Source organism: Oncorhynchus keta, unplaced genomic scaffold (assembly GCF_023373465.1).
Source record: "Oncorhynchus keta strain PuntledgeMale-10-30-2019 unplaced genomic scaffold, Oket_V2 Un_contig_14739_pilon_pilon, whole genome shotgun sequence".
NCBI classification, from domain to species: Eukaryota; Metazoa; Chordata; class Actinopteri; order Salmoniformes; family Salmonidae; genus Oncorhynchus; species Oncorhynchus keta.
Genome location: NW_026278917.1, coordinates 15,001 through 41,328, shown reverse-complemented (window position 1 = coordinate 41,328; position 26,328 = coordinate 15,001). Strand labels below are relative to the sequence as shown.

The 26,328-nt window shown below is 54.9% G+C and overlaps 2 protein-coding genes and 2 long non-coding RNA genes across 37 annotated transcripts in view; 1 reads left to right on the top strand and 3 right to left on the bottom strand.

Moving 5' to 3' along the window:
• Positions 1–495: 495 nt before the first annotated feature.
• Positions 496–4,686, bottom strand: LOC127918738 (loricrin-like). The gene is made up of 2 exons (XM_052501915.1): positions 4,648–4,686; positions 496–2,220 (listed from the first exon to the last, which is right to left on the bottom strand). The coding sequence occupies exons 1-2, from the start codon at positions 4,684–4,686 to the stop codon at positions 496–498; spliced, it is 1,764 nt and encodes a 587-aa protein (XP_052357875.1).
• A 795-nt stretch (positions 4,687–5,481) lies between these two features.
• Positions 5,482–6,742, top strand: LOC127918737 (uncharacterized). 31 transcript variants are annotated; one of them, XR_008100712.1, is made up of 7 exons: positions 5,482–5,541; positions 5,630–5,722; positions 5,811–5,929; positions 5,979–6,045; positions 6,090–6,226; positions 6,314–6,592; positions 6,636–6,742. It is a non-coding gene; the product is annotated as an uncharacterized LOC127918737 (long non-coding RNA). The 31 variants fall into 31 exon arrangements; XR_008100701.1 differs by having other exon boundaries at positions 5,811–5,952; positions 5,997–6,115; positions 6,165–6,432; positions 6,482–6,592; XR_008100718.1 differs by having other exon boundaries at positions 5,811–5,859; positions 5,997–6,115; positions 6,165–6,592.
• A 20-nt stretch (positions 6,743–6,762) lies between these two features.
• LOC127918735 (general transcription and DNA repair factor IIH helicase subunit XPB-like) overlaps positions 6,763–26,328 on the bottom strand; it is a 33,215-nt gene continuing 13,649 nt past the window's right edge. Inside the window, 3 exon segments of the mRNA XM_052501914.1 lie at positions 6,763–7,001; positions 12,077–12,221; positions 14,825–14,994. Coding sequence (XP_052357874.1) covers positions 6,763–7,001; positions 12,077–12,221; positions 14,825–14,994 — 554 coding nt within the window.
• LOC127918736 (uncharacterized) overlaps positions 23,565–26,328 on the bottom strand; it is a 3,037-nt gene continuing 273 nt past the window's right edge. The window contains exons 1-3 of one of the 4 annotated variants that reach the window (XR_008100688.1): positions 26,125–26,328; positions 25,550–25,968; positions 23,565–23,732 (exon numbers count right to left, since the gene is read on the bottom strand). The exon at positions 26,125–26,328 is cut by the window's right edge and continues 273 nt beyond it. This is a non-coding gene — a long non-coding RNA (uncharacterized LOC127918736). Of the gene's footprint in view, positions 23,733–24,031; positions 24,332–24,738; positions 24,907–25,549; positions 25,969–26,124 lie in introns of those variants that run through there. The other 3 variants (XR_008100686.1, XR_008100689.1, XR_008100687.1) reach the window with 3 other exon arrangements.

Sequence of the window (26,328 nt, the reverse complement as noted above, 5' to 3'; positions counted from 1 at the left end):
TAGAGATCTAAAGAGGACAGCCCCCCTTGAGGACCAATAGAGATCTATAGAGGACAGCCCCCACTTGAGGACCAATAGAGATCTAAAGAGGACAGCCCCCCTTGAGGACCAATAGAGATCTAAAGAGGACAGCCCCCTTGAGGACCAATAGAGATCTAAAGAGGACAGCCCCCCCTTGAGGACCAATAGAGATCTATAGAGGACAGCCCCCCCCCAATGTCATACCAACACCACCTATTGAGACGTGCCTTTAGTTTCACCTGTGTCACGCACCTCAGTGCCTCATGAGGTGACAAGGAGACTGTGTCTCAAGGTGAACCACAAGGCTAAGTTTCTGGCTAGGAAAGCTACATGTCTGAAAACACTGAGGTGGGCGACTCCAGTCCTCGAGGGCCTGATTGGTGGGACAGTTTTATCCCCAGGTCCCCAGCTAACCACACCTGACTCCAATAATCACCTTATCCTAATCTTCAGTTTAGAATGACATGTGATGAATCAGCTGTGTTTGCTACGGATGGAGAACAAGTGTGACACCAAATCAGGCCCTTGAGGACTGGGTTTGCGCCCCACCCCCGCCACACCCCCTTGAGGACTGGGGTTGCCCACCCCTGAATGACAGCCCCCCTGAGGACTGGCGTTGCCCACCCCTGAACGACAGCCCCCCTTGAGGACTGGGTTTGCCCACCCCTGAACGACAGCCCCCCCGCCACACCCCCATTGAGGACTGGGGTTGCCCATCCCTGAACAACGCCCCCCTGAGGACTGGGGTTGCCCACCCCTGAACGACAGCCCCCTTGAGGACTGGGTTTGCCCACCCCTGAACGACAGCCCCCCGCCACACCCCCATTGAGGACTGGGGTTGCCCATCCCTGAACGACAGCCCCCTTGAGGACTGGGGACGCCCACCCCTGAACAACGCCCCACCCTTGAGGACTGGGGTTGCCCACCCCTGAACGACAGCCCCCCTTGAGGACTGGGTTTGCCCACCCCTGAACGACAGCCCCCCATTGAGGACTGGGGTTGCCCACCCCTGAACGACAGCCCCCTTGAGGACTGGGTTTGCCCACCCCTGAACGACAGCCCCCCCCATTGAGGACTGGGGTTGCCCACCCCTGAACGACAGCTCCCCTTGAGGACTGGGTTTGCCCACCCCTGAACGACAGCCCCCCTTGAGGACTGGGGTTGCCCCCTCTTGAGGACTGGGGTTGCCCATCCCTGAACAACGCCCCCCTGAGGACTGGGGTTGCCCACCCTGAACGACAGCCCCCTTGAGGACTGGGTTTGCCCACCCCTGAACGACAGCCCCCCGCCACACCCCATTGAGGACTGGGGTTGCCCATCCCTGAACGACAGCCCCCCTTGAGGACTGGGGACGCCCACCCCTGAACAACGCCCCACCCTTGAGGACTGGGGTTGCCCACCCCTGAACGACAGCCCCCCTTGAGGACTGGGTTTGCCCACCCCTGAACGACAGCCCCCCCATTGAGGACTGGGGTTGCCCACCCCTGAACGACAGCCCCCCTTGAGGACTGGGTTTGCCCACCCCTGAACGACAGCCCCCCCATTGAGGACTGGGGTTGCCCACCCCTGAACGACAGCCCCCTTGAGGACTGGGTTTGCCCACCCCTGAACGACAGCCCCCTTGAGGACTGGGGTTGCCCCTCTTGAGGACTGGGGTTGCCCATCCCTGAACAACGCCCCCCCTGAGGACTGGGGTTGCCCACCCCTGAACGACAGCCCCCCTTGAGGACTGGGTTTGCCCACCCCTGAACGACAGCCCCCCGCCACACCCCCATTGAGGACTGGGGTTGCCCATCCCTGAACGACAGCCCCCCTTGAGGACTGGGGACGCCCACCCCTGAACAACGCCCCACCCCTTGAGGACTGGGGTTGCCCACCCCTGAACGACAGCCCCCTTGAGGACTGGGTTTGCCCACCCTGAACGACAGCCCCCCCATTGAGGACTGGGGTTGCCCACCCCTGAACGACAGCCCCCTTGAGGACTGGGTTTGCCCACCCCTGAACGACAGCCCCCCATTGAGGACTGGGGTTGCCCACCCCTGAACGACAGCCCCCTTGAGGACTGGGTTTGCCCACCCCTGAACGACAGCCCCCCTTGAGGACTGGGGTTGCCCTCTGAGGACTGGGGTTGCCCACCCCTGAACGACAGCCCCCCGAACGCCAGCCGTTGGCAGCCAGGTGATTACCACTTAGCGTGTGCTTTATGGTACAACAGTTCACACCAGTTCAAGGAATTAGCTTCAGACTTCTCAGAAAAATAAAGTCTGGATTATTCTCAAGCTCACGTACAGTAATCCTAATTACTTCAGCCCTCTCGCTCAGTTTGATGAACTAACAAGGTTTAAGACAGAAACACCAAACACTTCCTAGACTACGTTGGGGCTGACCCAAAACGTGTTCAACAGCTCTGTCCTGATATACCCTTCTAATATACTATATAGCTCTGTCCCCAAATACCCTTCTAATATACTATATAGCTCTGTCCCCAAATACCCTTCTAATATACTATATAGCTCTGTCCCCCAATACCCTTCTAATATACTATATAGCTCTGTCCCCAAATACCCTTCTAATATACTATATAGCTCTGTCCCCCAATACCCTTCTAATATACTATATAGCTCTGTCCTGATATACCCTTCTAATATACTATATAGCTCTGTCCCCCAATACCCTTCTAATATACTATATAGCTCTGTCCCCCAATACCCTTCTAATATACTATATAGCTCTGTCCCCCAATACCCTTCTAATATACTATATAGCTCTGTCCCCAAATACCCTTCTAATATACTATATAGCTCTGTCCTGATATACCCTTCTAATAGACTATATAGCTCTGTCCCCCAATACCCTTCTAATATACTATATAGCTCTGTCCTGATATACCCTTCTAATAGACTATATAGCTCTGTCCCCAAATACCCTTCTAATATACTATATAGCTCTGTCCTGATATACCCTTCTAATAGACTATATAGCTCTGTCCCCCAATACCCTTCTAATATACTATATAGCTCTGTCCCCAAATACCCTTCTAATATACTATATAGCTCTGTCCCCAAATACCCTTCTAATATACTATATAGCTCTGTCCCCCAATACCCTTCTAATATACTATATAACTCTGTCCCCAATACCCTTCTAATATACTATATAGCTCTGTCCCTAATACCCTTCTAATATACTATATAGCTCTGTCCCCCAATACCCTTCTAATATACTATATAGCTCTGTCCCCCAATACCCTTCTAATATACTATATAGCTCTGTCCCCAATACCCTTCTAATATACTATATAGCTCTGTCCCCAAATACCCTTCTAATATACTATATAGCTCTGTCCCCCAATACCCTTCTAATATACTATATAGCTCTGTCCCCAATACCCTTCTAATATACTATATAGCTCTGTCCCCCAATACCCTTCTAATATACTATATAGCTCTGTCCCCAATACCCTTCTAATATACTATATAGCTCTGTCCCCAAATACCCTTCTAATATACTATATAGCTCTGTCCCCAAATACCCTTCTAATATACTATATAGCTCTGTCCCCAAATACCCTTCTAATATACTATATAGCTCTGTCCTGATATACCCTTCTAATATACTATATAGCTCTGTCCCCAATACCCTTCTAATATACTACATAGCTCTGTCCCCCAATATCCTTCTAATATACTATATACAGTGCCTTGCGAAAGTATTCGCCCCCTTGAACTTTGCGACCTTTTGCCACATTTCAGGCTTCAAACATAAAGATATAAAACTGTATTTTTTTTGTGAAGAATCAACAACAACTGGGACACAATCATGAAGTGGAACGACATTTATTGGATATTGCAAACTTTTTAACAAATCAAAACTGAAAATTGGGCGTCCCTATATAGTGCACTACTTTAGACCAAATATCCAATAAATGTCGTTCGTTCCAGTCACAGGCAGCAGAGTACTGGAATGAAAGGCGGCCAAATTAGGTGTTGGCTTTAGGGATGATCAGTGAGATACACCTGCTGGAGCGCGTGCTACGGATGGGTGTTGCCATCGTGACCAGTGAACTGAGATAAGGCGGAGCTTTACCTAGCATGGACTTGTAGATGACCTGGAGCCAGTGGGTCTGGCGATGAATATTTCGCGAGGGCCAACTGACTAGAGCATACAGGTCGCAGTGGTGGGTGGTATAAGGTGCTTTAGTGACAAAACGGATGGCACTGTGATAAACTGCATCCAGTTTGCTGAGTAGAGTGTTGGAAGCAATTCTGTAGATGACATCGCCGAAGTCGAGGATCGGAAGGATAGTCAGTTTTACTAGGGTAAGCTTGGCAGGGTGAGTGAAGGAGGCTTTGTTGCGGAATAAAAAGCAGACTCTTGATTTCATTTTCGATTGGAGATGTTTGATATGAGTCTGGAAGGAGAGTTTGCAGTCTAGCCAGACACCTAGGTACTTATAGATGTCCACATATTCAAGGTCGGAACCATCCAGGGTGGTGATGCTAGTCGGAATAGGGCTCTATAGGGCCCTGGTCTAAAGTAGTGTACTATATAGGGAATAGAAATATATTTTTTAAATCGGCATTTTTGGTCGTCCCATAATTGGTATCGGCGTTGAAAAATCACAACCGGTCGACCTCTAGTTGAAATACAACGGCAGTTTGGCATAGAGAAACTACAGCCCTGAACTACAGCCCTGAACTACAGCCCTGAACTACAGCCCTGCCTTATCCACTTGTTGCCCAACCCCCCTGAACTACAGCCCTGAACTACAGCCCTGCCTTATCCACTTGTTGCCCAACCCCCCTACCTGAACTACAGCCCTGCCTTTTCCACTTGTTGCCCACCCCCCTGAACTACAGCCCTGCCTTTTCCACTTGTTGCCCAACCCCCCTGAACTACAGCCCTGCCTTTTCCACTTGTTGCCCAACCCCCCTGAACTACAGCCCTGCCTTTTCCACTTGTTGCCCAACCCCCCCCTGAACTACAGCCCTGCCTTTTCCAGACACAGACTGGTACAGGATGACAGACTAACCCAGGTTTATCCCCACACAGACTGGTACAGGATGACAGACTAACCCAGGTTTATCCCCACACAGACTGGTACAGGATGACAGACTAACCCAGGTTTATCCCCACACAGACTGGTACAGGATGACAGACTAACCCAGGTTTATCCCCACACAGACTGGTACAGGATGACAGACTAACCCAGGTTTATCCCCACACAGACTGGTACAGGATGACAGACTAACCCAGGTTTATCCCCACAGAGACTGGTACAGAATGACAGACTAACCCAGGTTTATCCCCACACAGACTGGTACAGGATGACAGACTAACCCAGGTTTATCCCCACACAGACTGGTACAGGATGACAGACTAACCCAGGTTTATCCCCACACAGACTGGTACAGGATGACAGACTAACCCAGGTTTATCCCCACACAGACTGGTACAGGATGACAGACTAACCCAGGTTTATCCCCACAGAGACTGGTACAGGATGACAGACTAACCCAGGTTTATCCCCACACAGACTGGTACAGGATGACAGACTAACCCAGGTTTATCCCCACACAGACTGGTACAGGATGACAGACTAACCCAGGTTTATCCCCACACAGACTGGTACAGGTATGGATGACAGACTAACCCAGGTTTATCCCCACACAGACTGGTACAGGATGACAGACTAACCCAGGTTTATCCCCACACAGACTGGTACAGGATGACAGACTAACCCAGGTTTATCCCCACACAGACTGGTACAGGATGACAGACTAACCCAGGTTTATCCCCACACAGACTGGTACAGGTATGGATGACAGACTAACCCAGGTTTATCCCCACACAGACTGGTACAGGATGACAGACTAACCCAGGTTTATCCCCACACAGACTGGTACAGGTATGGATGACAGACTAACCCAGGTTTATCCCCACACAGACTGGTACAGGATGACAGACTAACCCAGGTTTATCCCCACACAGACTGGTACAGGTATGGATGACAGACTAACCCAGGTTTATCCCCACACAGACTGGTACAGGATGACAGACTAACCCAGGTTTATCCCCACACAGACTGGTACAGGTATGGATGACAGACTAACCCAGGTTTATCCCCACACAGACTGGTACAGGATGACAGACTAACCCAGGTTTATCCCCACACAGACTGGTACAGGATGACAGACTAACCCAGGTTTATCCCCACACAGACAGGTATGGATGACAGACTAACCCAGGTTTATCCCCACACAGACTGGTACAGGATGACAGACTAACCCAGGTTTATCCCCACACAGACTGGTACAGGATGACAGACTAACCCAGGTTTATCCCCACACAGACTGGTACAGGTATGGATGACAGACTAACCCAGGTTTATCCCCACACAGACTGGTACAGGTATGGATGACAGACTAACCCAGGTTTATCCCCACAGAGACTGGTACAGGATGACAGACTAACCCAGGTTTATCCCCACACAGACTGGTACAGGTATGGATGACAGACTAACCCAGGTTTATCCCCACACAGACTGGTACAGGATGACAGACTAACCCAGGTTTATCCCCACACAGACAGGTATGGATGACAGACTAACCCAGGTTTATCCCCACACAGACTGGTACAGGATGACAGACTAACCCAGGTTTATCCCCACACAGACTGGTACAGGTATGGATGACAGACTAACCCAGGTTTATCCCCACACAGACAGGTATGGATGACAGACTAACCCAGGTTTATCCCCACACAGACTGGTACAGGTATGGATGACAGACTAACCTCGGCACACTGGACCTTAGCGATGTACCCGTTGTTCTGGAGCTCCATCCAGTTAGCCTCGAACAGCTTGGGCCCAATCAGGAAGTTGAGATCGACGATCTTGTCGTCCTCTCGGACCAGCGTAGCGGTCAGACCCAGCTTACAGTGGGCCTGGACAATGGTCAGAACCCGACGGAACATCTTAGCTACAGGGCGAGACAACGCAGACATTATTAGATAAATGTTTTGGAAACATCACAGAAGTGAGAAACAGATTTTCTGGTGTTCGGTCAGTTAAACTCCTAAAGTTAAACTGAAAATCCCGTCTTCTCATAAAATCGACTGTAGCGGCCGAACGGTTTGGTCTACAAACTATTATGACCCCCTGTGGAAAGACGAGACTCGCACCAACACGAGCGTCTTGGGGACTCGTCTGAAGCCGGTTCAGCCGATCTGACAACTTCTGTCTGTGGCGTCCGAACGGTTTGGGCTCCACATTAATACGGCCCCTGTCAGGTATACTACTCCCCCTCACCTTTCTCCGTCGTTACGCGCACCTGTCTCCGTCGTTACGCGCACCTGTCTCCGTCGTCACGCGCACCTGTCCCCGTCGTCACGCGCACCTGTCTCCGTCGTTACGCGCACCTGTCTCCGTCGTTACGCGCACCTGTCTCCGTCGTTACGCGCACCTGTCTCCGTCGTTACGCGCACCTGTCTCCGTCGTTACGCGCACCTGTCTCCGTCGTTACGCGCACCTGTCCCCCGTCGTCACGCGCACCTGTCTCCGTCGTTACGCGCACCTGTCTCCGTCGTTACGCGCACCTGTCTCCGTCGTTACGCACCTGTCTCCGTCGTTACGCGCACCTGTCTCCGTCGTTACGCGCACCTGTCTCCGTCGTTACGCGCACCTGTCTCCGTCGTTACGCGCACCTGTCTCCGTCGTTACGCGCACCTGTCTCCGTCGTTACGGCGCACCTGTCTCCGTCGTTACGCGCACCTGTCTCCGTCGTTACGCGCACCTGTCTCCGTCGTTACGCGCCCTGTCTCCGTCGTTACGCACCTGTCTCCGTCGTTACGCGCACCTGTCTCCGTCGTTACGCGCACCTGTCTCCGTCGTTACGCGCACCTGTCTCCGTCGTTACGCGCACCTGTCTCCCTCGTTACGCGCACCTGTCTCCGTCGTTACGCGCACCTGTCTCCGTCGTTACGCGCACCTGTCTCCGTCGTTACGCGCACCTGTCTCCGTCGTTACGCGCACCTGTCTCCGTCGTTACGCGCACCTGTCTCCGTCGTTACGCGCACCTGTCTCCGTCGTTACGCGCACCCGTCTCCGTCGTTACGCGCACCCGTCTCCGTCGTTACGCGCACCCGTCTCCGTCGTTACGCGCACCTGTCTCCGTCGTTACGCGCACCTGTCTCCGTCGTTACGCGCACCTGTCTCCGTCGTTACGCGCACCTGTCTCCGTCGTTACGCGCACCTGTCTCCGTCGTTACGCGCACCTGTCTCCGTCGTTACGCGCACCTGTCTCCGTCGTTACGCGCACCTGTCTCCGTCGTTACGCGCACCTGTCTCCGTCGTTACGCGCACCTGTCTCCGTCGTTACGCACACCTGTCTCCGTCGTTACACGCACCTGTCTCCGTCGTTACGCGCTCCTGTCTCCGTCGTTACGCGCTCCTGTCTCCGTCGTTACGCACACCTGTCTCCCTCGTTACGCACACCTGTCTCCGTCGTTACGCACACCTGTCTCCGTCGTTACGCACACCTGTCTCCGTCGTTACGCACACCTGTCTCCGTCGTTACGCGCACCCGTCTCCGTCGTTACGCGCACCTGTCTCCGTCGTTACGCGCACCTGTCACCATCGTTACGCACACCTGTCACCATCGTTACGCACTAACTACAACCCCTTAACTTCTGACCCTTTACCACAGAGAGACAGACAGACTCACCAAGGATGGTGAGGACTAACATTAACCCCTCCTAACTTAACCATGACCCCTGACCCCGTATACTCACCAGGGATGGTGTGGACTAACCCTAACCCCTCCTAACTTAACCATGACCCCTGACCCCGTATAGACTCACCAGGGATGGTGTGGACAAGACGTAACCCCTCCTGACTTAACCTTGACCCCTGACCCCGTATAGACTCACCAGGGATGGTGTGGACTAACCCTAACCCCTCCTGACTTAACCATGGACCCCTGACCCCATATAGACTCACCAGGGATGGTGTGGACTAGACGTAACCCCTCCTAACTTAACCATGACCCCTGACCCCGTATACTCACCAGGGATGGTGTGGACTAACCCTAACCCCTCCTGACTTAACCATGACCCCTGACCCCGTATAGACTCACCAGGGATGGTGTGGACAAGACGTAACCCCTCCTAACTTAACCATGACCCCTGACCCCATATAGACTCACCAGGGATGGTGTGGACTAACCCTAACCCCTCCTGACTTAACCATGACCCCTGACCCCGTATACTCACCAGGGATGGTGTGGACAAGACGTAACCCCTCCTGACTTAACCATGACCCCTGACCCCGTATAGACTCACCAGGGATGGTGTGGACTAACATTAACCCCTCCTAACTTAACCATGACCCCTGACCCCGTAAAGACTCACCAGGGATGGTGTGGACTAACATTAACCCCTCCTAACTTAACCATGACCCCTGACCCCATATAGACTCACCAGGGATGGTGTGGACTAACATGAACCCCTCCTAACTTAACCATGACCCCTGACCCCGTATAGACTCACCAGGGATGGTGTGGACTAACATTAACCCCTCCTAACTTAACCATGATCCCAAAGACTCACCAGGGATGGTGTGGACAAGACGTAACCCCTCCTGACTTAACCATGACCCCTGACCCCGTAAAGACTCACCAGGGATGGTGTGGACTAACATTAACCCCTCCTAACTTAACCATGACCCTGACCCCGTATAGACTCACCAGGGATGGTGTGGACAAGACGTAACCCCTCCTGACTTAACCATGACCCCTGACCCCGTATAGACTCACCAGGGATGGTGAGGACTAACATTAACCCCTCCTAACTTAACCATGACCCCTGGCCCCGTATAGACTCACCAGCGATGGTGTGGACAAGACGTAACCCTCCTAACTTAACCATGACCCCTGACCCCGTATAGACTCACCAGGGATGGTGTGGACTAACCCTAACCCCTCCTGACTTAACCATGACCCCTGACCCGTATAGACTCACCAGGGATGGTGAGGACTAACATTAACCCCTCCTAACTTAACCATGACCCTGACCCCGTATAGACTCACCAGGGATGGTGTGGACAAGACGTAACCCCTCCTGACTTAACCTTGACCCCTGACCCCGTATAGACTCACCAGGGATGGTGTGGACTAACCCTAACCCCTCCTGACTTAACCATGGACCCCTGACCCCATATAGACTCACCAGGGATGGTGTGGACTAGACGTAACCCCTCCTAACTTAACCATGACCCCTGACCCCGTATACTCACCAGGGATGGTGTGGACTAACCCTAACCCCTCCTGACTTAACCATGACCCCTGACCCCGTATAGACTCACCAGGGATGGTGTGGACAAGACGTAACCCCTCCTAACTTAACCATGACCCCTGACCCCATATAGACTCACCAGGGATGGTGTGGACTAACCCTAACCCCTCCTCACTTAACCATGACCCCTGACCCCGTATACTCACCAGGGATGGTGTGGACAAGACGTAACCCCTCCTGACTTAACCATGACCCCTGACCCCGTATAGACTCACCAGGGATGGTGTGGACTAACATTAACCCCTCCTAACTTAACCATGACCCTGACCCCGTAAAGACTCACCAGGGATGGTGTGGACTAACATTAACCCCTCCTAACTTAACCATGACCCCTGACCCCATAGACTCACCAGGGATGGTGTGGACTAACATTAACCCCTCCTAACTTAACCATGACCCCTGACCCCGTATAGACTCACCAGGGATGGTGTGGACTAACATTAACCCCTCCTAACTTAACCATGATCCCAAAGACTCACCAGGGATGGTGTGGACAAGACGTAACCCCTCCTGACTTAACCATGACCCCTGACCCCGTAAGACTCACCAGGGATGGTGTGGACTAACATTAACCCCTCCTAACTTAACCATGACCCTGACCCCGTATAGACTCACCAGGGATGGTGTGGACAAGACGTAACCCCTCCTGACTTAACCATGACCCCTGACCCGTATAGACTCACCAGGGATGGTGAGGACTAACATTAACCCCTCCTAACTTAACCATGACCCTGGCCCCGTATAGACTCACCAGGGATGGTGTGGACAAGACGTAACACCTCCTAACTTAACCATGACCCTGACCCCGTATAGACTCACCAGGGATGGTGTGGACTAACCCTAACCCCTCCTGACTTAACCATGACCCCTGACCCCGTATAGACTCACCAGGGATGGTGAGGACTAACATTAACCCCTCCTAACTTAACCATGACCCCTGACCCCGTATAGACTCACCAGGGATGGTGTGGACTAACGTAACCCCTCCTAACTTAACCATGACCCCTGACCCGTATAGACTCACCAGGGATGGTGAGGACTAACATTAACCCCTCCTAACTTAACCATGACCCCCTGACCCCGTATAGACTCACCAGGGATGGTGTGGACTAACCCTAACCCCTCCTGACTTAACCATGACCCCTGACCCCGTATAGACTCACCAGGGATGGTGAGGACTAACATTAACCCCTCCTAACTTAACCATGACCCTGACCCCGTATACTCACCAGGGATGGTGTGGACTAACCCTAACCCCTCCTGACTTAACCATGACCCCTGACCCCGTATAGACTCACCAGGGATGGTGAGGACTAACATTAACCCCTCCTAACTTAACCATGACCCCTGACCCCGTATAGACTCACCAGGGATGGTGAGGACTAACATTAACCCCTCCTAACTTAACCATGACCCCTGACCCCGTATAGACTCACCAGCGATGGTGTGGACAAGACGTAACACCTCCTAACTTAACCATGACCCCTGACCCCGTATAGACTCACCAGGGATGGTGTGGACAAGACGTAACCCCTCCTAACTTAACCCTGACCCCGTATAGACTCACCAGGGAAGGTGTGGACAAGACGTAACCCCTCCTGACTTAACCATGACCCCTGACCCCGTATAGACTCACCAGGGAAGGTGTGGACAAGACGTAACCCCTCCTGACTTAACCATGACCCCTGACCCCATATAGACTCACCAGGGATGGTGTGGACCTCATCCAGGATGATGAGACCCCACTCCTGAGACCTCATCCATTCCATCACTCTCTCTGCCTCCCAAGACCTCTTGGTGGTGTGTCCCAACATGCTGTATGTACTGATGGCCACCGAGCAGCCAATCGGCTTCAAAAACAAAACAAAAAAATTATCAAACTTCATTTAAAAGTGCATTTTAAAACCGCAACACACTTTGAAACTAGAACAAGAACTTGAAATTAATAAATCAAAGCAAACAAGAAGCAGTAAAAAGAGATCATTATTTTTTATTTTTTTATTATACCTTTATTTAACCAGGCAAGTCAGTTAAGAACAAATTCTTATTTTCAATAATGGTCTAGGAACAGTGGGTTAACTGGTCTAGGAACAGTGGGTTAACTGGTCTAGGAACAGTGGGTTAACTGGTCTAGGAACAGTGGGTTAACTGGTCTAGGAACAGTGGGTTAACTGGTCTAGGAACAGTGGGTTAACTGGTCTAGGAACAGTGGGTTAACTGGCCTAGGAACAGTGGGTTAACTGGCCTAGGAACAGTGGGTTAACTGGTCTAGGAACAGTGGGTTAACTGGTCTAGGAACAGTGGGTTAACTGGTCTAGGAACAGTGGGTTAACTGGTCTAGGAACAGTGGGTTAACTGGTCTAGGAACAGTGGGTTCTAACTGGTTAACTGGCCTAGGAACAGTGGGTTAACTGGCCTAGAACAGTGGGTTAACTGGCCTAGGAACAGTGGGTTAACTGGCCTAGGAACAGTGGGTTAACTGGCCTAGGAACAGTGGGTTAACTGGCCTAGGAACAGTGGGTTAACTGGCCTAGGAACAGTGGGTTAACTGGCCTAGGAACAGTGGGTTAACTGGCCTAGGAACAGTGGGTTAACTGGTCTAGGAACAGTGGGTTAACTGGTCTAGGAACAGTGGGTTAACTGGTCTAGGAACAGTGGGTTAACTGGTCTAGGAACAGTGGGTTAACTGGTCTAGGAACAGTGGGTTAACTGGTCTAGGAACAGTGGGTTAACTGGTCTAGAACAGTGGGTTAACTGGTCTAGGAACAGTGGGTTAACTGGTCTAGGAACAGTGGGTTAACTGGTCTAGGAACAGTGGGTCAACTGGTCTAGGAACAGTGGGTCAACTGGTCTAGGAACAGTGGGTTAACTGGTCTAGGAACAGTGGGTTAACTGGCCTAGGAACAGTGGGTTAACTGGCCTAGGAACAGTGGGTTAACTGGTCTAGGAACAGTGGGTTAACTGGTCTAGGAACAGTGGGTTAACTGGTCTAGGAACAGTGGGTTAACTGGTCTAGGAACAGTGGGTTAACTGGTCTAGGAACAGTGGGTTAACTGGTCTAGGAACAGGGGTTAACTGGTCTAGGAACAGTGGGTTAACTGGTCTAGGAACAGTGGGTTAACTGGTCTAGGAACAGTGGGTTAACTGGCCTAGGAACAGTGGGTTAACTGGCCTAGGAACAGTGGGTTAACTGGCCTAGGAACAGTGGGTTAACTCCTAGGAACAGTGGGTTAACTGGCCTAGGAACAGTGGGTTACCTGGCCTAGGAACAGTGGGTTAACTGGCCTAGGAACAGTGGGTTAACTGGTCTAGGAACAGTGGGTTAACTGGTCTAGGAACAGTGGGTTAACTGGTCTAGGAACAGTGGGTTAACTGGTCTAGGAACAGTGGGTTAACTGGTCTAGGAACAGTGGGTTAACTGGTCTAGGAACAGTGGGTTAACTGGTCTAGAACAGTGGGTTAACTGGTCTAGGAACAGTGGGTTAACTGGTCTAGGAACAGTGGGTTAACTGGTCTAGGAACAGTGGGTTAACTGGTCTAGGAACAGTGGGTTAACTGGTCTAGGAACAGTGGGTTAACTGGTCTGAACAGTGGGTTAACTGGTCTAGGAACAGTGGGTTAACTGGTCTAGGAACATTTGGGTTAACTGGTCTAGGAACAGTGGGTTAACTGGTCTAGGAACAGTGGGTTAACTGGTCTAGGAACAGTGGGTTAACTGGTCTAGGAACAGTGGGTTAACTGCCTGTTCAGGGGCAGAACGACAGACTTGTACCTTGTCAGCTCGGGATTCGAACTTGCAACCTTCCGGTTACTAGTCCAACGCTCAAACCACTAGGCTACGCTGCCACACAGTGGCTGTTGAAAGACCGAGTTGAGAAAGGGGGTTTGAAAAGCTCAAAACACAGAGGCTGTTGAAAGGCCGAGTTGAGAAAGGGGGTTTTAAAAAGCTCAAAACACAGAGGCTGTTGAAAGGCCGAGTTGAGAAAGGGGGTTTTAAAAAGCTCAAAACACAGAGGCTGTTGAAAGACCGAGTTGAGAAGGGGATTTTAAAAAGCTCAAAACACAGAGGCTGTTGAAAGGCCGAGTTGAGAAAGGGGATTTTAAAAAGCTCAAAACACAGAAGCTGTTGAAAGGCCGAGTTGAGAAGGGGGATTTTAAAAAGCTCAAAACACAGAGGCTGTTGAAAGACGGAGTTGAGAAAGGGGATTTTAAAAAGCTCAATGGTGTTTGCTGCGTCTCTTACCTTGTCCTGGTGTTAGTGATATATGCGTCTCTTACCTTGTCCTGGTGTTAGTGATATATGCGTCTCTTACCTTGTCCTGGTGTTAGTGATATATGCGTCTCTTACCTTGTCCTGGTGTTAGTGATATATGCGTCTCTTACCTTGTCCTGGTGTTAGTGATATATGCGTCTCTTACCTTGTCCTGGTGTTAGTGATATATGAGTCTCTTACCTTGTCCTTGGCATCTGAGGTAAAGCGGCAGATCTGAGAGTCGTCGATGGTCGACCACATCTTAAACTGAGCCTTCCACTGTTCTACTGACACAGAGCTGTTCCCCAGGACCAGGCAGCGCTTACGGACCGTACAGGCTGCCGTTACCCCTACTAGAGACTTCCCAGCACCTGGGGAGAGGAGGAGAGATGGGGAGAGGAGGAGAGATGGGGAGAGGAGGAGAGATGGAGGGGGAGAGGAGGAGAGATGGGGAGAGGAGGAGAGATGGGGACAGGAGGAGAGATGGGGACAGGAGGAGAGATGGGGAGAGGAGGAGAGATGGAGGGGAGAGGAGGAGGGGGGAGAGAGATGGGGACAGGAGGAGAGGGGGAGAGAGATGGGGACAGGAGGAGAGATGGGGACAGGAGGAGAGATGGAGGGGGAGAGGAGGAGAGGAGGAGGGGGGACAGGAGGAGAGATGGAGGACAGGAGGAGATGGAGGGGGTAGGAGGAGAGATGGAGGGGAGAGATGGAGAGGGGTAGGAGGAGAGATGGAGAGGGGGTAGGAGGAGTAATGGGGACAGGAGGAGAGATGGAGAGGGGGTAGGAGGAGAGGAGGAGAGATGGAGAGGGGGTAGGAGGAGAGATGGGGACAGGAGAGATGGAGAGGGGGTAGGAGGAGAGATGGAGGGGGTAGGAGGAGAGATGGGGAGGGAAAGGAGGAGAGATGGGGGCAGGAGGAGAGATGGAGGGGGTAGGAGGAGAGATGGAGAGGGGGTAGGAGGAGAGATGGGGACAGGAGGAGAGATGGAGAGGGGGTAGGAGGAGAGATGGAGGGGGGTAGGAGGAGAGATGGGGAGGGAAAGGAGGAGAGATGGGGGCAGGAGGAGAGATGGAGGGGGTAGGAGGAGAGGAGGAGAGATGGTGGAGAGATGGAGGGGGATAGGAGGAGTAATGGGGACAGGAGGAGAGATGGGGACAGGAGGAGAGATGGTGGAGAGATGGAGGGGGATAGGAGGAGAATGGGGATAGGAGGAGAGATGGGGGGTAGGAGGAGTAATGGGGACAGGAGGAGAGATGGAGGGGGTAGGAGGAGTAATGGGGACAGGAGGAGAGATGGGGGGTAGGAGGAAAGGAGGAGAGATGGGGGGGGGTAGGAGGAGTAATGGGGAAAGGAGGAGAGATGGAGGGGGTAGGAGGAGTAATGGGGACAGGAGGAGAGATGGGGGGGTAGGAGGAGTAATGGGGAAAGGAGGAGAGATGGGGGGGTAGGAGGAGTAATGGGGAAAGGAGGAGAGATGGAGGGGGTAGGAGGAGTAATGGGGACAGGAGGAGAGATGGAGGGGGTAGGAGGAGTAATGGGGAAAGGAGGAGAGAGGAGGGGGTAGGAGGAGTAATGGGGACAGGAGGAGAGATGGAGGGGGTAGGAGGAGTAATGGGGACAGGAGGAGAGATGGAGGGGGTAGGAGGAGTAATGGGGACAGGAGGAGAGATGGGGACAGGAGGAGAGATGGTGGAGAGATGGAGGTAGGAGGAGTAATGGGGAAAGGAGGAGAGATGGGGGGGGGTAGGAGGAGTAATGGGGAAAGGAGGAGAGATGGGGGGGGTAGGAGGAGTAATGGGGACAGGAGGAGAGATGGAGGGGGGTAGGAGGAGAGGGGACAGGAGGAGAGATGGGGACAGGAGGAGAGATGGTGGAGAGATGGAGGGGATAGGAGGAGAATGGGGATAGGGAGGAGTAATGGGGAGAGGAGAGATGGAGGGGGTAGGAGGAGTAATGGGGAAAGGAGGAGAGATGGGGGGGTAGGAGGAGTAATGGGACAGGAGGAGAGATGGAGGGGGTAGGAGGAGTAATGGGGACAGGAGGAGAGATGGGGGGGTAGGAGGAGTAATGGGGAAAGGAGGAGAGATGGGGGGGGTAGGAGGAGTAATGGGGAAAGGAGGAGAGATGGAGGGGGTAGGAGGAGAATGGGGACAGGAGGAGAGAGATGGGGGTAGGAGGAGTAATGGGGAAAGGAGGAGAGATGGGGGGGTAGGAGGAGTAATGGGGAAAGGAGGAGAGATGGAGGGGGTAGGAGGAGTAATGGGGACAGGAGGAGAGATGGAGGGGGTAGGAGGAGTAATGGGGAAAGGAGGAGAGATGGAGGGGGTAGGAGGAGTAATGGGGACAGGAGGAGAGATGGAGGGGGTAGGAGGGAGTAATGGGGACAGGAGGAGAGATGGGGACAGGAGGAGAGATGGTGGAGAGATGGAGGGGGTAGGAGGAGTAATGGGGAAAGGAGGAGAGATGGGGGGGGGTAGGAGGAGTAATGGGGAAAGGAGGAGAGATGGGGGGTAGGAGGAGTAATGGGGACAGGAGGAGAGATGGAGGGGGTAGGAGGAGTAATGGGGACAGGAGGAGAGATAGAGGGGGTAGGAGGAGTAATGGGGACAGGAGGAGAGATGGAGGGGGTAGGAGGAGTAATGGGGAAAGGAGGAGAGATGGGGGGTAGGAGGAGTAATGGGGAAAGGAGGAGAGATGGAGGGGGTAGGAGGAGTAATGGGGACAGGAGGAGAGATGGAGGGGGGTAGGAGGAGTAATGGGGAAAGGAGGAGAGATGGAGGGGGTAGGAGGAGTAATGGGGACAGGAGGAGAGATGGAGGGGGTAGGAGGAGTAATGGGGACAGGAGGAGAGATGGAGGGGGTAGGAGGAGTAATGGGGACAGGAGGAGAGATGGGGACAGGGTGGAGTAGGAGGAGTAATGGGGAAAGGAGGAGAGATGGGGGGGTAGGAGGAGTAATGGGGAAAGGAGGAGAGATGGGGGGGGTAGGAGGAGTAATGGGGACAGGAGGAGAGATGGGGGGGTAGGAGGAGTAATGGGGACAGGAGGAGAGATGGGGACAGGAGGAGAGATGGTGGAGAGATGGAGGGGATAGGAGGAGTAATGGGGAGAGGAGGAGAGGAGGGGGTAGGAGGGTAATGGGGAAAGGAGGAGAGATGGGGGGGGTAGGAGGAGTAATGGGGACAGGAGGAGAGATGGAGGGGGTAGGAGGAGTAATGGGGACAGGAGGAGAGATGGGGGTAGGAGGAGAATGGGGAAAGGAGGGGATGGGGGGTAGGAGGAGTAATGGGGAAAGGAGGAGAGATGGAGGGGGGGTAGGAGGAGTAATGGGGACAGGAGGAGAGATGGGGGGGGTAGGAGGATAATGGGGAAGGGAGAGATGGGGGTAGGAGGAGTAATGGGGAAAGGAGGAGATGGGGGGGTAGGAGGAGTAATGGGGACAGGAGGAGAGATGGAGGGGGGATAGGAGGAGTAATGGGGACAGGAGGAGAGATGGAGGGGGTAGGAGGAGTAATGGGGACAGGAGGAGAGATGGAGGGGGTAGGGGAGGAGTAATGGGGACAGGAGGAGAGATGGAGGGGGGAGGGGGGTAGGAGGAGTAATGGGGACAGGAGGAGGGGGGGTAGGAGGAGTAATGGGGACAGGAGGAGATGGAGGGGGTAGGAGGAGTAATGGGGACAGGAGGAGAGATGGAGGGGGTAGGAGGAGTAATGGGGAAAGGACAGGAGGAGAGATGGGGGGGGAGAGATAGGAGGAGTAATGGGGACAGGAGGAGAGATGGAGGGGGGTAGGAGGAGTAATGGGGACAGGAGGAGAGATGGAGGGGGTAGGAGGAGTAATGGGGACAGGAGGAGAGATGGAGGGGGGTAGGAGGAGAAATGGGGAAAGGAGGAGAGATGGGGGGGGGTAGGAGGAGTAATGGGGACAGGAGGAGATGGAGGGGGGGAGGAGTAATGGGGACAGGAGGGGGGGTAGGAGGAGTAATGGGGACAGGAGGAGAGATAGAGGGGGTAGGAGGAGTAATGGGGAAAGGAGGAGAGATGGAGGGGGTAGGAGGAGTAATGGGGACAGGAGGAGAGATGGAGGGGGTAGGAGGAGTAATGGGGAAAGGAGGAGAGATGGAGGGGGGGTAGGAGGAGTAATGGGGACAGGAGGGAGGGGGTAGAGATGGGGAAAGGAGGGGGGGGGGTAGGAGGAGTAATGGGGAAAGGAGGAGAGATGGGGGGGTAGAGAGATGGAAAGGGGGGGGTAGGAGGAGTAATGGGGAGGAGGAGAGATGGGGGGGTAGAGGAGTAATGGGGAAAGGAGGATGGGGGGGTAGGAGGAGTAATGGGGAAAGGAGGAGAGATGGGGGGGGTAGGAGGAGTAATGGGGATGGGGAGGAGAGAGATGGAGGGGGTAGGAGGAGTAATGGGGAAAGGAGGAGAGATGGAGGGGGGGTAGGAGGAGTAATGGGGACAGGAGGAGAGATGGAGGGGGGGTAGGAGGAGTAATGGGGACAGGAGGAGAGATGGAGGGGGGTAGGAGGAGTAATGGGGACAGGAGGAGAGATGGAGGGGGTAGGATAGGGGAGGAGGAATGGGGGGGTAGGAGGAGTAGGGGAGAGATGGAGGGGGGGTAGGAGGAGTAATGGGGACAGGAGGAGAGATGGAGGGGGGGTAGGAGGAGTAATGGGGACAGGAGGAGGATGGAGGGGGTAGGAGATGGGGACAGGAGGAGAGATGGAGGGGGGATAGGAGGAGTAATGGGGACAGGAGGAGAGATGGAGGGGGTGGAGGGGAGGAGGGGGACAGGAGGAGAGATGGGGGGGTAGGAGGAGTAATGGGGACAGGAGGAGAGATGGAGGGGGTAGGAGGAGTAATGGGGACAGGAGGAGAGATGGAGGGGGGGAAGGAGGAGTAATGGGGACAGGAGGAGAGATGGAGGGGGTAGGAGGAGTAATGGGGACAGGAGGAGAGAATACAGTAAAAACAATTTAAATACAGTAACAATTAAATTACTTACTACAAGATAAATATGATCACACTATGTGACAATACCGGCACTAATTAATATAACAGCCGACAGACAGTTTTCTCCAATAAGTCCATGGAGCAGACAAGAGACTACAACATATCCACCTATCCATATCCACCTGTTTCAAATTCAGCTGTAAGAGCCAAGTGATTTGCTGGGAGGATTTGGAGCAGAGAGCTCAGAGACTGGGCATTCTGGCACGACAAGGTCGCAGGACCCCTTACAACGAACGATAAGAGAGCGTTTCGTACACCAAAATGTCAGTCAGGAACCAGAATCCCCAAATATGGTACTTAAGGTCTAATTAAAGGCCTAACCGTTCCAAGGCTCTTAGGGTTTCTAGGAATTAGGAGAGGCATGTTCTGTGAGTAAGAGGTTTAGAGAAAGCCCACTTGATACGGATGGTCATTAAGGCTTTCTAGAAATCTCTAAGGCTGTCCGGAACAGCCACAGAAGACATGTTAGTTCTCGTGTAAAGCTCAACGACTCATTGGCCCGTTTCCAGAAGTCATTAATCCCCCAGGTCACACCGACGCCCCCTGGTCACACCGACGCCTCCTGGTCACACCGACGCCTCCTGGTCACACCGACGCCTCCTGGTCACACCGACGCCCCCTGGTCAAACCGACGCCTCCTGGTCAAACCGACTCCCCCTGGACACACCGACTCCCCCTGGACACACCGACGCCCCCTGGACACACCGACTCCCCCTGGTCACACCGACTCCCCCTGGACACACCGACGCCCCCTGGACACACCGACGCCCCCTGGACACACCGACGCCCCCTGGTGACACCGACGCCCCTGGTCACACCGACGCCCCCTGGTCACACCGACGCCCCCTGGTCACACCGAGGCCCCCTGGTCACACCGACGCCCCTGGTCACACCGAGGCCCCCTGGTCACACCGACGCCCCTGGTCACACCGACGCCCCCTGGTCACACCGACGCCCCTGGTCACACCGACGCCCCTGGACACACCGAGGCCCCCTGGTCACACCGGCCCCTGGTCACACCGACGCCCCCTGGTCACACCGACTCCCCTGGTCACACCGACGCCCCCTGGTCACACCGACGCCCCCTGGTCACACCGAGGCCCCCTGGTCACACCGACGCCCCTGGTCACACCGACGCCCCCTGGTCACACCGACGCCCCTGGTCACACCGACGCCCCTGGTCACACCGACGCCCCCTGGTCACACCGACGCCCCCTGGTCACACCGACGCCCCTGGTCACACCGACGCCCCTGGTCACACCGAGGCCCCCTGGTCACACCGACGCCCCCTGGTCACACCGAGGCCCCCTGGTCACACCGACGCCCCCTGGTCACACCGACGCCCCTGGTCACACCGACGCCCCCTGGACACACCGACGCCCCCTGGTGACACCGACGCCCCTGGACACACCGACGCCCCCTGGTCACACCGACGCCCCTGGACACACCGACGCCCCTGGTCACACCGCCCCCTGGTCACACCGACGCCCCTGGTCACACCGACGCCCCTGGTCACACCGAGGCCCCCTGGTCACACCGACGCCCCTGGTCACACCGAGGCCCCCTGGACACACCGACGCCCCCTGGTGACACCGACGCCCCTGGTCACACCGACGCCCCCTGGTCACACCGACGCCCCCCTGGTCACACCGACGCCCCTGGTCACACCGACGCCCCCTGACACACCGACGCCCCTGGTCACACCGACGCCCCTGGTCACACCGACGCCCCTGGTCACACCGACGCCCCTGGACACACCGACGCCCCTGGACACACCGACGCCCCCTGGACACACCGACGCCCCCTGGTCACACCGACGCCCCTGGTCACACCGACTCCCCTGGTCACACCGACTCCCCTGGACACACCGACGCCCCCGGACACCGACGCCCCGGTCACACTGACGCCCCCTGGTCACACACGCCCCCTGGTCACACCGACTCCCCTGGACACACCGACGCCCCCGGTCACACCGACGCCCCCGGTCACACACCGACGCCCCTGGTCACACCGACTCCCCCTGGTCACACCGACGCCCCCCTGGACACACCGACGCCCCCTGGTCACACCGACGCCCCTGGTCACACCGACGCCCCTGGTCACACCGACGCCCCTGGACACACCGACGCCCTGGACACACCGACGCCCCCTGGACACACCGACGCCCCCTGGTCACACCGACGCCCCTGGTCACACCGACTCCCCTGGTCACACCGACTCCCCTGGTCACACCGACGCCCCTGGTCACACCGACGCCCCTGGACACACCGACGCCCCTGGTGACACCGACGCCCCTGGTCACACCTGACGCCCCCCTGGTCACACCGACGCCCCCTGGTCACACCGACGCCCCTTCACACCGACGCCCCCTGGTCACACCGACTCCCCTGGACACACCGGAGGACACACCGACGCCCCCGGTCACAGCGACGCCCCCTGGTCACACTGACGCCCCTGGTCACACAGACGCCCCTGGTCACACCGACTCCCCTGGACACACCGACTCCCCCGGTCACACCGACTCTGTATTTTTAAGCGTTGCACCTTAACACAGAGGGGTTGTAGCGTTGCCCTGGGAAGCACCTTAACACAGAGGGGTTGTAGCGTTGCCCTGGGAAGCACCTTAACACAGAGGGGTTGTAGCGTTGCCCTGGGAAGCACCTTAACACAGAGGGGTTGTAGCGTTGCCCTGGGAAGCACCTTAACACAGAGGGGTTGTAGCGTTGCCCTGGGAAGCACCTTAACACAGAGGGGTTGTAGCGTTGCCCTGGGAAGCACCTTAACACAGAGGGGTTGTAGCGTTGCCCTGGGAAGCACCTTAACACAGAGGGGTTGTAGCGTTGCCCTGGGAAGCACCTTAACACAGAGGGGTTGTAGCGTTGCCCTGGGAAGCACCTTAACACAGAGGGGTTGTAGCGTTGCCCTGGGAAGCACCTTAACACAGAGGGGTTGTAGCGTTGCCCTGGGAAGCACCTTAACACAGAGGGGTTGTAGCGTTGCCCTGGGAAGCACCTTAACACAGAGGGGTTGTAGCGTTGCCCTGGGAAGCACCTTAACACAGAGGGGTTGTAGCGTTGCCCTGGGAAGTACCTTAACACAGAGGGGTAGTAACGTTGCCCTGGGAAGCACCTTAACACAGAGGGGTTGTAGCGTTGCCCTGGGAAGCACCTTAACACAGAGGGGTTGTAGCGTTGCCCTGGGAAGCACCTTAACACAGAGGGGTTGTAGCGTTGCCCTGGGAAGCACCTTAACACAGAGGGGTTGTAGCGTTGCCCTGGGAAGCACCTTAACACAGAGGGGTTGTAGCGTTGCCCTGGGAAGCACCTTAACACAGAGGGGATGTAGCGTTGCCCTGGGAAGCACCTTAACACAGAGGGGTTGTAGCGTTGCCCTGGGAAGCACCTTAACACAGAGGGGTTGTAGCGTTGCCCTGGGAAGCACCTTAACACAGAGGGGTTGTAGCGTTGCCCTGGGAAGCACCTTAACACAGAGGGGTTGTAGCGTTGCCCTGGGAAGCACCTTAACACAGAGGGGATGTAGCGTTGCCCTGGGAAACACCTTAACACAGAGGGGTTGTAACGTTGCCCTGGGAAGCACCTTAACACAGAGGGGTTGTAGCGTTGCCCTGGGAAGCACCTTAACACAGAGGGGTTGTAGCGTTGCCCTGGGAAGCACCTTAACACAGAGGGGTTGTAGCGTTGCCCTGGGAAGCACCTTAACACAGAGGGGTTGTAGCGTTGCCCTGGGAAGCACCTTAACACAGAGGGGTTGTAGCGTTGCCCTGGGAAGCACCTTAACACAGAGGGGTTGTAGCGTTGCCCTGGGAAGCACCTTAACACAGAGGGGTTGTAGCGTTGCCCTGGGAAGCACCTTAACACAGAGGGGTTGTAGCGTTGCCCTGGGAAGCACCTTAACACAGAGGGGATGTAGCGTTGCCCTGGGAAACACCTTAACACAGAGGGGTTGTAACGTTGCCCTGGGAAGCACCTTAACACAGAGGGGTTGTAGCGTTGCCCTGGGAAGCACCTTAACACAGAGGGGTTGTAGCGTTGCCCTGGGAAGCACCTTAACACAGAGGGGTTGTAGCGTTGCACCTTAACACAGAGGGGTTGTAACGTTGCCCTGGGAAGCACCTTAACACAGAGGGGTTGTAGCGTTGCCCTGGGAAACACCTTAACACAGAGGGGTTGTAACGTTGCCCTGGGAAGCACCTTAACACAGAGGGGTTGTATGTAGAGGCGTTGCCCTGGGAAGCACCTTAACACAGAGGGGTTGTAGCGTTGCCCTGGGAAGCACCTTAACACAGAGGGGTTGTAGCGTTGCCCTGGGAAGCACTGAGGGGGTTGTAGCACCTTAACACAGAGGGGTTGTAGCGTTGCCCTGGGAAGCACCTTAACACAGAGGGGATGTAACGTTGCCCTGGGAAGCACCTTAACACAGAGGGGTTGTAGCGTTGCCCTGGGAAGCACCTTAACACAGAGGGGTTGTAGCGTTGCCCTGGGAAGCACCTTAACACAGAGGGGTTGTAGCGTTGCCCTGGGAAGCACCTTAACACAGAGGGGTTGTAGCGTTGCCCTGGGAAGCACCTTAACACAGAGGGGTTGTAGCGTTGCCCTGGGAAGCACCTTAACACAGAGGGGTTGTAGCGTTGCCCTGGGAAGCACCTTAACACAGAGGGGTTGTAGCGTTGCACCTTAACACAGAGGGGTTGTAGCGTTGCCCTGGGAAGCACCTTAACACAGAGGGGTTGTAGCGTTGCCCTGGGAAGCACCTTAACACAGAGGGGTTGTAGCGTTGCCCTGGGAAGCACCTTAACACAGAGGGGTTGTAGCGTTGCCCTGGGAAGCACCTTAACACAGAGGGGTTGTAGCGTTGCCCTGGGAAGCACCTTAACACAGAGGGGTTGTAGCGTTGCCCTGGGAAGCACCTTAACACAGAGGGGTTGTAGCGTTGCCCTGGGAAGCACCTTAACACAGAGGGGTTGTAGCGTTGCCCTGGGAAGCACCTTAACACAGAGGGGTTGTAGCGTTGCCCTGGGAAGCACCTTAACACAGAGGGGTTGTAGCGTTGCCCTGGGAAGCACCTTAACACAGAGGGGATGTAGCGTTGCCCTGGGAAACACCTTAACACAGAGGGGTTGTAACGTTGCCCTGGGAAGCACCTTAACACAGAGGGGTTGTAGCGTTGCCCTGGGAAGCACCTTAACACAGAGGGGTTGTAGCGTTGCCCTGGGAAGCACCTTAACACAGAGGGGTTGTAGCGTTGCACCTTAACACAGAGGGGTTGTAACGTTGCCCTGGGAAGCACCTTAACACAGAGGGGTTGTAGCGTTGCCCTGGGAAACACCTTAACACAGAGGGGTTGTAACGTTGCCCTGGGAAGCACCTTAACACAGAGGGGATGTAGCGTTGCCCTGGGAAGCACCTTAACACAGAGGGGATGTAGCGTTGCCCTGGGAAGCACCTTAACACAGAGGGGTTGTAGCGTTGCCCTGGGAAGCACCTTAACACAGAGGGGTTGTAGCGTTGCCCTGGGAAGCACCTTAACACAGAGGGGTTGTAGCGTTGCCCTGGGAAGCACCTTAACACAGAGGGGTTGTAGCGTTGCCCTGGGAAGCACCTTAACACAGAGGGGTTGTAGCGTTGCCCTGGGAAGCACCTTAACACAGAGGGGATGTAGCGTTGCACCTTAACACAGAGGGGTTGTAGCGTTGCCCTGGGAAGCACCTTAACACAGAGGGGTTGTAGCGTTGCCCTGGGAAGCACCTTAACACAGAGGGGATGTAGCGTTGCACCTTAACACAGAGGGGTTGTAGCGTTGCCCTGGGAAGCACCTTAACACAGAGGGGTTGTAGCGTTGCCCTGAGAAGCACCTTAACACAGAGGGGTTGTAGTGTTGCCCTGGGAAGCACCTTAACACAGAGGGGTTGTAGCGTTGCACCTTAACACAGAGGGGTTGTAGCGTTGCCCTGGGAAGCACCTTAACACAGAGGGGTTGTAGCGTTGCCCTGGGAAGCACCTTAACACAGAGGGGTTGTAGCGTTGCCCTGGGAAGCACCTTAACACAGAGGGGTTGTAGCGTTGCCCTGGGAAGCACCTTAACACAGAGGGGTTGTAGCGTTGCTCTGGGAAGCACCTTAACACAGAGGGGTTGTAGCGTTGCCCTGGGAAGCACCTTAACACAGAGGGGATGTAACGTTGCCCTGGGAAGCACCTTAACACAGAGGGGTTGTAGCGTTGCCCTGGGAAGCACCTTAACACCGAGGGGTTGTAGCGTTGCCCTGGGAAGCACCTTAACACAGAGGGGTTGTAGCGTTGCCCTGGGAAGCACCTTAACACAGAGGGGATGTAGCGTTGCCCTGGGAAGCACCTTAACACAGAGGGGATGTAGCGTTGCCCTGGGAAGCACCTTAACACAGAGGGGTTGTAGCGTTGCCCTGGGAAGCACCTTAACACAGAGGGGTTGTAGCGTTGCCCTGGGAAGCACCTTAACACAGAGGGGTTGTAGCGTTGCCCTGGGAAGCACCTTAACACAGAGGGGTTGTAGCGTTGCCCTGGGAAGCACCTTAACACAGAGGGGTTGTAGCGTTGCCCTGGGAAGCACCTTAACACAGAGGGGTTGTAGCGTTGCCCTGGGAAGCACCTTAACACAGAGGGGTTGTAGCGTTGCCCTGGGAAGCACCTTAACACA